At 41.7% G+C, this 14,234-nt stretch overlaps 1 protein-coding gene across 1 annotated transcript in view; it reads right to left on the reverse strand.

Moving 5' to 3' along the window:
- Positions 1-6,503: 6,503 nt before the first annotated feature.
- UST (uronyl 2-sulfotransferase) overlaps positions 6,504-14,234 on the reverse strand; it is a 153,789-nt gene continuing 146,058 nt past the window's right edge. Inside the window, exon 8 of the mRNA XM_083856575.1 lies at positions 6,504-9,433. Within this exon, the coding sequence (XP_083712701.1) occupies positions 9,150-9,433 (284 nt within the window). The 3' untranslated portion in view covers positions 6,504-9,149. The remainder of the gene's footprint in view (positions 9,434-14,234) is intronic.

Below are 14,234 nucleotides of genomic sequence, written 5' to 3' on the forward strand. Positions count from 1 at the left end.
CACTGTGAGGTAAACACAACAGTATTATCATTACTATTTGTAATTACTATCACAATTTTTATATTAAATATTGCCAGTAAGAGGAGTATTCAAGGCAATGACATGTCACTGCATGTGCAGGGCTGGCCAAAACCTGAAGGGCTATTTTGAAGAAGGTAGGGATTACCTGTCCTGTTTTAAATTACTTTTCCTAGCTTACTATCTGGTAGGAAAGCAAGGAAGTTTTTCCCATGGAAAATTTCCCAAGGGAAGTTTTCAGGATCTCCTTTTTAATTTCTGGAGAAAGACAAACTAGTGTAAAGTCCAGAGGTGGTTTAGACAGAGACATTCAGCCACCTTCCAATGGTGCCCATGCTCTTTGCTGAGCCTGGGACCGAAAGGGGAGGGAAGGCAGAGGGTGAAGCACTGAGGCCACTGAGCAGTTGCTCCTCAACTGGATCGTGAGGGGTCTGGGGCACTTTGTGCAGACACTGGTGGGAGGCAGGGGAGCACAACTCCTCCCTGCAGACACTGTGTAAATAAGGCCGACAGTGCAAGCGTTTGGGTTTGCACAGTCTGGCTCTGCAGCAGCTATTGTGATCCCTGTTATTCAGGAATTCTACAAAACCGTACCAATTCTCATAAAAGTTTTGCAGAGCAGATAAATACTACACTCCAGCACTGGCGGTGAGGGGAAGAGGAAAGCTTTAAGCAATTAGGCTGGGCCACACAGCGATTCTGCAGCAGGCGGGGCCGCCTGGGCTTTCAAGGCTCCCCCGCCTGCCACAGCAGGCCAGGGGCCGGGGAGGGCACACTGCGGGACCACATCCATCTGTTAAGGGACCAAAGGGTCTCATCTTCCTTACGTTAGCAGGGGCAGCAGCTTTTGGAAAAGATGCTGACCTGCAGCTAGATGCATTTTCCCTGCATTGCCCCAGTAAGCTTTGCTATCTATTTTGCACCTTTCTGTTTTGCAGAGAAGAAGCTCAACTTTGGTCAGAGCTGTTCTTGGCCAAGGATTTTGTTCCTTGTTCCTCTGTTCCCTTTCTCGTGGTGAAAAGAGAGAAATGGGCTGGGTCTCATCTCGCCTTCCTTGCTGTAGCTGGCTGCCACAGTGCTCTATGTAAAAGAGACAAAATGACTTTAGGCTCCTTTGGATTGACCACTCCATGTCCATAAGGATTTAGAGCAAGTTTGAGAAGAAGCCCCGGTCCTGGGGCAAAAAGAGGACACTGTATTTTGAGAGGACATTTGCTTTCTGAGAAGCAAAAAGCTTTTTTAACTCAGAAGATACTGTTTTGGAAAATCAGAACTGACTGCACTAATTCCATCTCCTTTTCCCCGTTTTGGAGTGATAAAGCATGCATGATGCTGCTTGACACTGATATTTATAAGACAAAGTAGAGGTCAAATTTGCTGAATGTTTTCCAAATTCCAGTGAGGTTTATCACAAAGAGCCCCATGCACAGACCCAACTGGCGTGACTGACAAGGGCTGGATTGTGGAGTCACAAGAAAACTCAGTTTCTAGACAGTGGTGATGGGCCAAATCATGTTCTTTGGGGCAAAACCTGATGGAAAGCTACAACTGTGCAGAGAGGTTCCAAGGAGTTTTCATGGCTAAGTTTCTTACACAAAATTCTGTTCTGAGGAGCTGGGTTTTCATGCTTCAAGGAGCAACATTGTCCTCTACCAGCACCATCCTGCCTAAGTCCGATGAGAAAGAGCCTGGAGCTCAGCCCCTATGGGGCAGGCAGGAGGCTGCTGCTTTCCCTCCCTGCACCCTGATATCTCTCCTGGATCTCTGCAGCCTCTATGGAAGAGAAGCACTGCTGGGTTTTCTTTGCCAGCTTCCTGTCCAAAGAAGTGCAAGAAAAAAGTTTCTTTTCCACAGCAGGTGCTGACAGGACTAGCAGAAACTTGTCCAAGGGAGATTGGCTGAAGTGTCCACCAGCACACTGTGAGTGAGGAACTGGCTCCACTTCCCCTACCCCAGCAGACACAGCCCCCAGGCCTGCTGCTGACACTGAGGGTCTCTGCTCAGCTCAGAGGACTGACACTATGGAAGCTTCTTTGCACCCTGATGGGCTTACCTGCCAGTGCATTTCAGCCTCCTGACCCAAAGCCAGAGGGGATGGATTTGGTATTGCTAAACCTCAGTTATTTCAACAGAGACAGGCCAGCACCCACCCTAACACTCAGAACAGAAACTGGAGATCTGGAGCAGGAATGAAGCTGACACCTGCAAGATGGGCTCAAAGTCAAGAGACTTCCCCCACTATTAGAGTTTAGAGCAAGGCTCAGCAGCTCATGCATCTCCACACACACTTGGAATAGAGGATTATGTCCACATTTGCACCGTCTTCTTTAAGATGCTCACCAGAAGATACAGGCAAAAGCTTTAATGATGTGTGCTGTGCAGGTGAGGGAAGGGCAGGGAAGAGATGAGAGAGAGCACCAGATCTCTCAGGCAAGAGGCATATGCCCCTGCCTGGTAAGTAGAAGGTATCAGAAGTTTGGGTTTATAAGTACATTGGACAAAACTGACTACTTGGTGAGCTGTGAGAGAACTCTCATCACTCCCTGGTGGTTGCTGAACAGTGAGGCATTGCTTTCTTTTTCAAGGTTTTGAAGCACTGTGGAAAACCAAATGAAAGCACATCCATGAACACAGGTCTGATGACTTTTCAGGTAGGCTACAAGTGCCATGTATTGCAGGAGAAAATGTGACCATATTCTTGTGAATGGCTAAATTTATAAGATGTGACTTCAGCCACCCATCTATCTGCTTATCTCCTCCTAACTGCTACAGGAACACCATTCCCAAACAGAAAACTATCTTACGGCCATACCATCTCTGCAGGAGCTTAGTATGCAACTGAACAGATAAAACTTGGAGTTAATCTTTCTCCCAAAAGGAAACTAATGGTCTGCAGAAGGGTTAAAACATCATTCATATTTAGGCAGTTAACTAAGGTTAACTAAAGGTTTTCCCAGTTTTAAGGAAAAGACTCCAAGTAACTAAAATTTTCCGTAGTAGTTGTTTTGCCTTCTAAAATCTAGGGCCGAAAAGATGAAAAGAAAGTTCAAGGATTAAGACACTTGGCTAAATTATCATCGGTTCTTTTTCACAACCTTTCTGTGTGACATTTGGAATTTCACTTACCCACTTGCTGTATCCATTCCCAATGTATGAAATGGGGATAACGTCACTTCTTTACCTCCACTGTGGATCAAAAGGATAAGCATATTTATCATTTTCCAAGATATTTAGACAATACAGTTAGTGAAGAAATACCCTACACAGACTGATCTTGGGAAATACAGCAAATACAAACAAACGGAGAAAGTGAAAATGGAAAAGGCTCACAACTTGTCTGTGAAGCACAGGTGCCTCACTGCCGCTTCTTGTAGCACGTTTATCCAGCATGATCTTGAGAATCTTGTCTTCTTTGAGGAGTCAGAGACTAACAACTGCAGCTGACTTCTTCTCCTTGAACTTCCCACCACACAAACTAGATAGGAAGCTTCAAGAAGAGAAATCCCTGTGTGCTGTGGGAAACCACAGCCTGGACTGTCACTCTTTGTGTCCGGTATGAACTGTAACCACCTCTGTTTCTTTCCTGCACCTCACCTGGAGATGACCACGAGTTCAACACTGTGACATGCAATTGGCTTTTGCTACCTGACAATGGCCCCATGACCCTTGAGGTTATCCAAAGTCTCCTGTAGTAAACTGGAGAACTGCAGGAATACTTTCCCTTGTGGCACAGTAACTAAATATTACTCCGCCTGTTAGCAGCAACACTGTGCCAAGGATTTGTTTCACTCTGATCGTCACTTGCACTTGGAGAGAGGTTTGCTGAAGGATCAAATCCATGTCTCTGATGAGCTCCTGCACATCAGATACATGAACAGGCTGTGTGCTTATGCTCTGCCAAGTTTGTGAGGTGAGGTGACAACCTGAAAGCACAGGGAAAAAGTAAAAAATCCAGTACTGCCCTGCTAACAGCACAAATCACAAATTTGAAGCAGCATTTGATTTTGAAGCATGGTCTCAAATTTTCTAGATAAAACAAAGCCACAGAGTGAGCAGCTTGTGTGCCACTGCTGCTGGCTGCTCTTTATCATCCTTGTGTTTAGACCAATCATCTTAATTCTGAACATCATGCCCATGTGTCCCTTCTAATCTCTACTTTTCACAGCACTGATTGCCCTACACTATAGCTGAATTCTTAAGCTTTTTTTTTTTTTTGCCCATTGCATCCAAAGAAGGGAACAGAGAGATAACAAAAGTGTGCATAAAGTACACTCCAATGTGCCTCCCTGACAGCAGTATTAACTTACCCTTCCAGCCACAATCAGTTAAATACAAAACCAACTCACATTCCTCCTTTACACACCCAGAAAAGGAAATCCACGTGTTTGTATTCAAAATCCACGTTTAAATAAACCAGTGGTCAAATCTTGCCATCTTACGGTGTCTGCAAGGCCAAACTGGTATTTGCAGAAAACTTTCCCCTTCCCCCATCCCCCTGCCCCCACAACCACCTTACTGCAGGCTCTTCCAAGGTGACAGGGTCAGCCATCAGTGCCAAGACACAACCATTACAGTGTGCTGGTGCTCTCATTACACACACACAGATTTTCTGAAGCTTACAGCTGAGATTTGACGTTCACTGCACGTTGCAGCTTGGCACACAACGCCATTTCCAGACAAACCAAAGAAAACTTACGACTGTTTCTCAGCTGTGAGACATCAGGAATTGATTAATGCTGGTTGCAATTTAACTTTCAACCTTCAAACTAAGATCCCTTCCCATCCACTTTAAATATTCTGCAGTGAAGTTTTTATCCTCCAGTGGCCTTTTCTCACAGAGTTGCCTTTCAGCACCTTCCTGCCATACCTGTGGGTCCTTAAGCAGAGCCTCACTTTGCAAACCCTCCCACAGAACAGACCCTTCAAAAGTGGTTCCAGTGATTCCATTGCCAGTAGACAGGCACTTCCAAGGCTCGGTAACACCCTTGTTTTTCCCATGGAATCTGTGTATGGAGGTCTATACGTAGCAACACTCAGTTCTTTACTCTGGTCTTGGCTCAGGCAAGCAGACTGATCAACAGTGTTTTATCTGTTAGCTGAACTCCTTGCAAAAAGGCCAAGTCCTTAAAAACAAAAGAGAAGGAATGCTGTGGTACTGTATTTTAGCTCTCAAAAATGTTGCTGTGTTGTTTTAGGCTAATGTTCTAACATCACAGATGTTCCCTTTCTTAAAATGGAAGGAAAGATCAGAGCACCATTACTCTTAGCTGGGAATTACAGGTCTTTATTTTTTAAAAGAATGTAGAATTTTATTCTTTGGTAGGCAATGTTTTTTCATTTGATAAGAGGATGAAAGCTGGCACGCAGTGTGGTTTCCTTTGCTAGTCAAAAAACGTACCTGTATGTTCAATTTTATTATATCAAATACTGAAAAGAGGAAGAATTCCATAGCTTGAATTCACAGATGTGTTCTTCCACACTTAAAATTTGTGATTTGTGGCTTTGCTGGTGTGTTTACGATACAATGTACCATTCTACATCCTAACACTCAAATGATTCATCCAAGATCCAATGATAAAAGAATTGCAGAGAAACTGGAATAGTTTAAATGCACCCTCAGGTTCACGTACTTTCAGTTCTGTCAAGCTACTTCTCTACATACAAGTGGAGAACATTTGAGATACTTGGACTTAACCCCACATCACCAACAAAATTCATGTGAAAGAGAAGTAAATTGAAGAGAAACAAATAATGGCACAATTTGTCATTGTCACTTGAAACTCAAGAGTAAAATTTATTTCTTTTCCAGAATGCTGCATTTTAACAACAGTTGATTCTCTCTTTAGTGTGAAAGCACTGATACTTCACTTACATTGTAACATCACTGTGACTACTGAAGCTTTTATGCCTGGCCATCAAACACCAGATCTAATAAAATGCAGTGTATGGAGACTAAGTTGTTTTTCTCCTGGATAAAACTTATACTTAGAAGCCACAGAACACTGGACAATGCACTTCAACGTACTGACTGCACATCTCAGGTGAGTAAAACAATTCGGACTTCAGCTCACACCTCTGGATAGTTTGGGAGATGGAATAAGCCAGGAGCAACCTGCTCCAGTCTCACTGCTCAAGTATGACTTTCAGAGGATGCCCTATGCTGTATCCAACCCTGTTCTGTTGGGTACAGCTCCCAAGTCCTACCCACAGCCACTGTATCCAGGCAGGAAAATTTGTGTAAGCAAGAGGGCTACGGCACCAGGAAGAAATGTGCAAGTTTTATTTTTAAACATCATTGGATTGAAAAATAAAGAATCATATGGCTTATTGATATTTCAGGAGATAGTAGTGAATAAGTTAAAGAAGATTTCATTCCAAAACATATGTTGCTTCATTTATAGCTAAGCTAATGTAGACATATATTTTCTTATTTTTGTAAGTGTTGAACAGCCACCTTTTTCCCCCCACAAAGATCTCCAAGTATATGCATTGGCACTTTCTATAAAGCTGTTGTGGATTAAAGGCTTACAAACAGTGATTTTATTTTTTTTTTGAGTAAGAATTCATCAGTCCCAAATATAATGACTTAAATCAACTTCTTCCTGAGCAACTTAGAATTTGGAATGCGCTGCAAAATTTCAATAAATAAGTCAAAGATTTACCAGATTTATAACGTACCTTTTAAAAGTTAAGCGAAGTATATTTAATGACAGAGAAATAGGGCATAGGACCAGGAATATTAGATGCTATGTGCCAGATAAATTTAAGAATTACCATTTAAGGAGGAGACACCAGGTTGATTGTTATGAAAATACAACAATATTAAAACCTAGCGAGTAAATCACTAAGCAGCTTCTGTATTTATATTATAAGTAGTGATGGCTGAGGATACCATTAAATAAACAAACAGATAGAAACAGACTTTACTGGAAACGGCAGTGAACTCTCAGGAAGGATGGATGTGTTAAGTGACTATATTCTGTTAAAACGTTGCAGAGAAAGGATTCAAACAGAATTTCAGAAACACGAGAATACCAGTTCTTTCCAAAATATAACAACTCCACAGTGTGTAAACTAATCATTACTCTTTCAATGTAATTTCATAGAAACCACTTAAAATATACAATGCAGCAGATTCATACTTTAGCTAATATGTTAGTTACTATCTGTGCCATTTTCAGCTTTCTTTAATGTGCTCCCCCACAGTAGTGCATTGCTACCACCAACTTGGGATGTTAATAATGAGAACAGAATCTTTTTCCTAGTATTTTCTGTAAGTTAGCATCGTGTCTTAACTCTCCTTTATTTTCATCCTCTGTGTATAGGTAAAGACTGAGTAGTGAAGTATATCAACCATAATTTTTATTGGCTCTCAGCTGGCTCATGGAAGAGAAAACCCTTGGAAAGCCCCTTTGAGCTGATCCCGAGTTTATATGCTTCATCCATCACAAAATAACTTTTGCTTGATATAGCAAATTAAAGTATGACCTTGCAGATGGCAGCTGTGGAATAGGAACCAAAAATTTTCAGGTAGATGTTTGAGAAAGGATGTGACATAGACAGAGGTGGATTTTCCTCATCCTGGCAAGCAGCTGCAACATCTTGTACCTGCCTCTTTCCTGTGTTCTAGGGACAGGAATTTGTTGCTCTTATTCTCTATTAGTCCACCTTTCTCTGGCAACAATGGTGCATAAGAGGCCAAGGCCACATCAAGTCCCCAAACTTCCTCCTATTCTGCTGTGTAGAAGGCCAGAGAGCTCTGCCCAGGGCTGCTGTGGGTCTGTCACTTCTGCACCACCAGGGCTGGCAGGCTGCCCAACAGCCAGCACACCCACACACCACAGGGAATCCCACTCCAGGGACACTCACCTGAACAACAACAGCACCTCACATAGTGGTGCTACTTCTCTTTCCCCTCCCAGCTCCCACTGATCCCTTTTCTAGTGATGGCAGATATTTGTAGTGATTCCCAAGGGCAACTTTCACAGTGACTCTCTTAATAACCTCTCACTGAATCAGCTTTGGTTTCAGAGAGCGCATCTTCTTGTACCTGTTTGATGATTCTGAAATATTTCTACTAGAGAAGCTGTGTATGTTCATATTATTAATTTTCCTTCTAGCCACACTAATAGCAGGAGCCTGGTGTTTGTGCTGGTGGGGAAGCTGTGTTCAGATTCAGACGTGAACAATTAAATTCTGCAGTTGCAGAAATACAGGTCGTGCTTAATAGGAGTTCCAGATCACCTGAGCTTTTTAATGAGTAGCTTTTTCAGTGTCTCTTTGGATTTGTGACCCAGAAGAAAAATAAAAATCTAAAAATGCCATTCTTGAATGTAAACCCCATATGTTACACCTTTCCCTTTAGAGTCTAATAGAAACATACTCTACTCCTGAAATAAAGCTCTGCCTGGCACTTTTGAATTTGTTGTTGCCATCCACTGACCTGGTAACTTTTCCCTCTCTATGAACTAGAAGGTTTTACCAAAAATATCTGGTTCCTGTATCTGGCCTTATCCTCACTAGTACTGATTTGGCAGTACAGCAGCCTCACTCCTCTGGCACAAGTAATTCAAGGAGCTGTCACCTAGCCTCTTTCTGAGCCTGTTATCCTTGGATTTGAAGACAAAGCAATGGATTGGACCACACCATTGGGATACCAGTGTGCTTTAGACAAAAAGAGGCACTCTTCCCAAATGGCTCACTGCCTGTAGTTCACTTGCTGGTAGTTCATGCCACAGTGTTAGGCCATGAAGACTTGTTTCTGGTCAAAGAGAGAGATGAGAATCTGTAAGATTTACTTTTAAGAATGCTTAATCTATTATTTTGCATTTTGCAGTTCACAAAGGCCTACTGTGTATTCCAAAAGTTATTTTGTGACAGATGGTAGGTACTTCTCTCTTGAACTATGCTACAGCAAGGATGCTATAGAGCCAACACTGTATAAAGAACCAAACCTGCAAAATCAGGTATCTCCCAATGGCTCCAGCATGTGGGAATGGTCTCTTCTGTTCCATTTCAAATCTGCTGCGCATTAACTCAGTTCCTTAAGGAATTACTTACAATAATTATTGAAAAAGATCTTAAGAAAGCTGGAGGGGTCACCAGAAGAGAAAGGATAGCTCCTCCATCCATCACCTTTTATAGATATCCTCTAGCCACTTTTCATCATCTTCTTCCTCATCATTTATTGGTTCCTCTGTTTCCAGGGGAGAAGGAATGAAGAACTCAGGTCTGGGACTTGGTTTCCTGTTATGAGACTTCAGTCCAAACTTGCGCTTTAGCAGGTGGAATTGTTCTTTGACATAGTAATAAAACTCATATTCATATCTCATGCGCTGGTAGAGGATCTGTATTGCCTCTGGAGACGGGACGGTCTTCTTCACTGTCACAGTCAGATTGCCAAGTTTCCTATGTTCTGTAAAGAAAGAACAACAAGCAACATGGTGGGTGCTGATTAGTGAGACCAGATGTAAACTTTTAAATTTAAACATTAAGGCATGATCCTACTGCATTACTGATACAAATGAGTTCCAAGCTGTCTCTAACAACGGATTTACTTTTAACAAGATATGAAAAAATACTGATGGTTTGAAGCCAGGCTCACATGTTAAAATATGGCTAGTTTATACATGTCTTGTCTGCAGTCACCAAAGATCTTAATTGTCAATGGTTAGCTGAAAACACAAATCACATCATATGAACTATGAGCATAAGCTACATGTAGAAAAACCCACAATCTTGCTTAGCTTTGGAATTTGGTGTCAGGCACACAACCAAGCTTAAAATAATCAATTATTTCCTACGTGGCATATGGTGACCTGTCTCAGTTGTGCTTTATTATAGTTCAAACCTAAACAGATACTTGTCAACTTGAATCCATCTCAGGATAGCAGCGACAGATTGTTGGCATCACCACATGACACCTTAGGATCAACTGTGCCTGTTAACTTTCTTGTCTTGTTGTATCTGTTGATGGAACTAGATTCATCTTCCTGTCATGCCCTGGAAGATTTCACTACTTTTTTGTTCACCTGACAACTTTTGCTTTGGTAAACTGAAATACAAATCTTTTATTGTTGATAAAGAATTAGAGTTACTAACAGAAGTAGTATTTTGTCTCTTTGCCTTTGATAGATGAGTCTATCAGTGGAGATGAATGTATATGAATGAGGTGCAAAGCAAACTCTGAAGGCAATAATTTTTCTCTTTTCCAGATGGCATTAGGCTGCCAGAGCATCCTAAGTATTTTCATTCTAAGTATATCTCATGGGATAAAAAAAGGTCAGGCCATGAAAGACAACAAAGAAAAGGCTTAAATGGAAGAAGCAAACAAAGAACATTTCATCTTTCCAGCTGGGTTTCAGTGGCAGCAACCATCCTCACTTCCAGAGGGAGTCCTTGAATCAAAATGTGGTTTTACCACAGGTAGAGTTTTGTTCATGTGAGCAGAACAAATGGAGGTCTTCTCAAGCACCTGCCAGCAAAGCTTAACATATCTACAGAAATTAACATTTCTACAGAGAAATGGGTTTTCACAATTGCTTACACATAAAGCTAAGGGATACAACACTGGTTCCTAGCAGGAAAAGTATGCTGTTCTTGGGATCCCACAAACCATATGTTTATCCAAGAGAAATAATCAGGAATAGTTTCTTCGGGAAAAGAGGAACTTTAAACAAAGACAAACCCTTTTATCCCAAGAGGTAATAAAATATGAGTAAGTCCATCTAGCAAGCACAACAGCAATGATCTTTAGACAAAAAGTTAATACAAGACTTTAAATCTTGAAAAGTACAACAGATGAGCAGAGCACAGCATTGAACTACTTTCTTTAAATTTTAACAATTAATATTCATATAGCCTAGGTATCCACACTTGTAAAAAAATTTTGATTTTCCATTGGTGGACACACATTTTCCTCCTTGACAATAAAGGAACTAAAGAAAAACAAGTCAAAACATTTCAATAACACTACATGAGACAAGTGCTGCTGGAGTAAATAACATTCTCTTATTTACTAGACTTCATTGTGTCACAGCCATCTGGTGCGGAAGAAAGAAGTTATATCTGATATAGTCAGTTTTGCTTATCAACTGCAGCAGACTAATTTAAAATGTAGGAAGAATTATACAAAGAGATGTTGACTAGCTTACCCAATACAATGCTGTTCTAAATCACAAAAAATATTTAAAGCATTCATTCTATTTCACATCTATATTTTTAATTCCTTCTCTAAAGGAAGAATGGTTTTTATTAGTTGATAATTATTAAGGCATACTACTGGTGTAATTAAATATAACTTTTATACCAAACTTAGCAGTTCTTTACACTGAAATCTGTCTCTACTCATATATATAAGTAATTAAACAACTGAGTACACAGAGTTCTCTGTTCTTTAATTACAGTGATGTACGGTGAAATACGCTCTATATTAACTGTTTATCAATTTGCTTAGTTTTATTTAGATAGTAGTGAAATTATTTTAAAAAAACAAGCATAAAGAAAGATACAATTTTTAATGTACTATTTAGCTAAGAAAAAGTGTAGAGGAAGGCTCAGGAACTGCTTGTATTTGAAACAGACATTGGCACAGAAAGCAGGACCTGTAGTTAGTGAATAGAGTGAAGTATTTTTGGTGAAAATATCTGGGTTCCCCAAGAGCTTACTCTTTTCTGCAACACCTTCATCCATAGACTGGAACAGATAAGAAATGTCTCAATCTTGTTAAATTCTCAGTCAAGTTACCTTCAAATTCCCACTGATGAGTGTGAGATGACTGCACTCCAGGAAGGCCAGTGTGCTCAGTCTGTCCTTGGGTGAGAAAACTTTCTCATGATCATTGAGCACTTCAAGACATTCCTCTTTATTGTGCTTAGCTGATAGCTCCTGCCAGCTTTGCAGTCTGGTTTTCTTTACAAATTCAGCAGCAAATATACACTACTAAATACTGCATTTATTACCTTAAGCCTTTATACTGCCCGCCAACTTTGTTTTTATTTTACCTAAGTTATTTCTGCTACAGCAAACTCCATTTAGCTCACTGGAAAAAGCTCTTTACTTATATGGTCCCTCCAGGACTGTAAGTGGGGAAAGCCACTTTGACAGCTCCAGCTCCCTTCGGTGGCTGCTTCTCCCAGCAGAGAGAGGCACTTGTGCTCAGCCCAGGAGCGCTGCCAACAATGACAAGGTGACAAACACGGGACTGTTTTCCTTGGGGGACAGTCTATGAGGGCAGGAGCAGCCAAAGGCAATGTCCAGTGCTCCGTACCACCCTTGCAGCACAACACGCTCCTCTGAATTTGCTGCTGCAGTGGCACAGGGATTTCTGGTGTGTGCAATTCTCTGCTCTGTGCACACAGCTATGACTGCAGAAGTTCACATCTGAATAGACAGAAACACCTACACTCTGGAAGGCTGCAGGAGCTGTGTAAATTTTCTGGCTCCTGTTTGTTTGCCTTGCAGCACAAGCATTGGAACTGCAGAGCATGAAGAGCTGTGAGGTGTGGGGTGTTGGATGGCATGAGTTGGGCCTGTGCCTGGCTGCAGAGTCAGCCTTTTGATAAAACAAGTGAACTCTGCTATTTTTTTGTACTTGAACTTTATTTAGACTGAGTTTTAATCTTAAATACTCTTAAAAGGCTCTCTAATACAAATATGGATGAAATCACATAACTGCCCCTTGAAGTCACCTCAACTACCTCTTCTCATCATAGAAGCAAAATGGAAAATTAGGTAGATCTGGCTTAAAGCCAAAATACCAATCTGCATATGCTACATAAACCCAGCTGCCCCATCAAAGAACCTCCATTTTATGACCTTTGAGACATCCAACCAGATGGAGGGCAACAAATGACACTATTTACTTCTTAGGGTTATTTTTTTTAAATGTGTTTACTTTGGCATTATTTGATATTACTAGAAGAATGTATTACACAGTAATGCAACCTCCCAGTGCAGCCTGCTTGTACCTTCAGTTAATACTAAACTGATAAGCAGACAGGAATTAAGAGAATTAAATTCTTGTGGGTAACCAGTTGATGAGTGTTTACTATTACTTTCCACACTCTCACTTTTTTTTTTTTTTTTTTTTTTTTTTAACTAAGAAATGGACATTACTCACTGCAGCAATCCAAACCATAGGGAAAAGTGAGTATTATAACTTGTGGCTCCAAAAACCCTGAATTGCCATATTTGGACAAAATGATCCTAACAGCATTCTCCATCTCAGAAGAAAACTTCAGAAGGATGGGCTCTCCAGAGTCCTGCTGTTTTGGAGGGTGCCAGGCAGAGGCTGCTCCTGGATGAAGCCACAGGGAGCCAGTGTTCCTTGAGGAGAGGTGATCCAGGCTGGAGGCAGGGCAGGGTGGCTGCAGGCCAGCAGAACCGTGGGCTTGCCAGGCTCATGGTGGAAGGATGCCACGCCGAGCTGTGCCGCTCCCACAGCTGAGTGACACGATGGGTGTCACAGACACAGCAAACTCATGTCCTGAACTGTGCAGGGAGGCTGCGTGTCTCCACTGTCTGCAGTTAAGTTACAGCACATACCTACTTCTCCAGAGCTTCAAAATGTATGTCACTGTGGTTAGATGTGACGTACATGTGACGTGTGAAGGGGCGAGGGTCTCTGCTTGATCTGCCTTTCATTGCTGTGGTGCCAACCAGGGCTCTGATGGCTACACAAGAAATTGTCTCCACCGGAATGTTCAACAGCAGCTTGGCGAAAAATTTTCTGGCACAATTGATTTCCTTTACAAACTTGAAATTTTTAGCCTGGCTCTTGAAGGATATCTGGGAAAGGACAGCTTGGGGAGAATGGATGAGACAGCAATGTGCTGGGCTTGCACATCTTTCCAATGGCCACACGGCTACTGCTGCTCTGGACTGTCAGCCCAGGGCAGGTCCCTAGATCCGAGCTGGAGGAGGGATGGTGTGCTGCAGCCACACTCCACCATGAAGCACCTTGCTTAGGCTCACCTTTGTTAATGGAAAGCAGGGATGGTGGACAAAATCTAACAGAGACACTGACTGGGCAGAAATAAATTATAAATCAAAACTGATTGGAAAGTGAAGTAGCAATTTCTCCCACAGTATCTACCAACTTTATCTGAAATGCCATGAATCCCAGTTATCAACCTCCTTACCACTAGTTTACTCTCCTCTCAGATATTCGCACCAACAGAATATGGTGTAAGTTTTAACAACACGTAGATAAAGAT

The sequence above is a fragment of the Zosterops lateralis genome (genome assembly GCF_965231275.1).
Source record: "Zosterops lateralis genome assembly, chromosome: 3".
In the NCBI taxonomy this organism is placed as follows: domain Eukaryota; kingdom Metazoa; phylum Chordata; class Aves; order Passeriformes; family Zosteropidae; genus Zosterops; species Zosterops lateralis.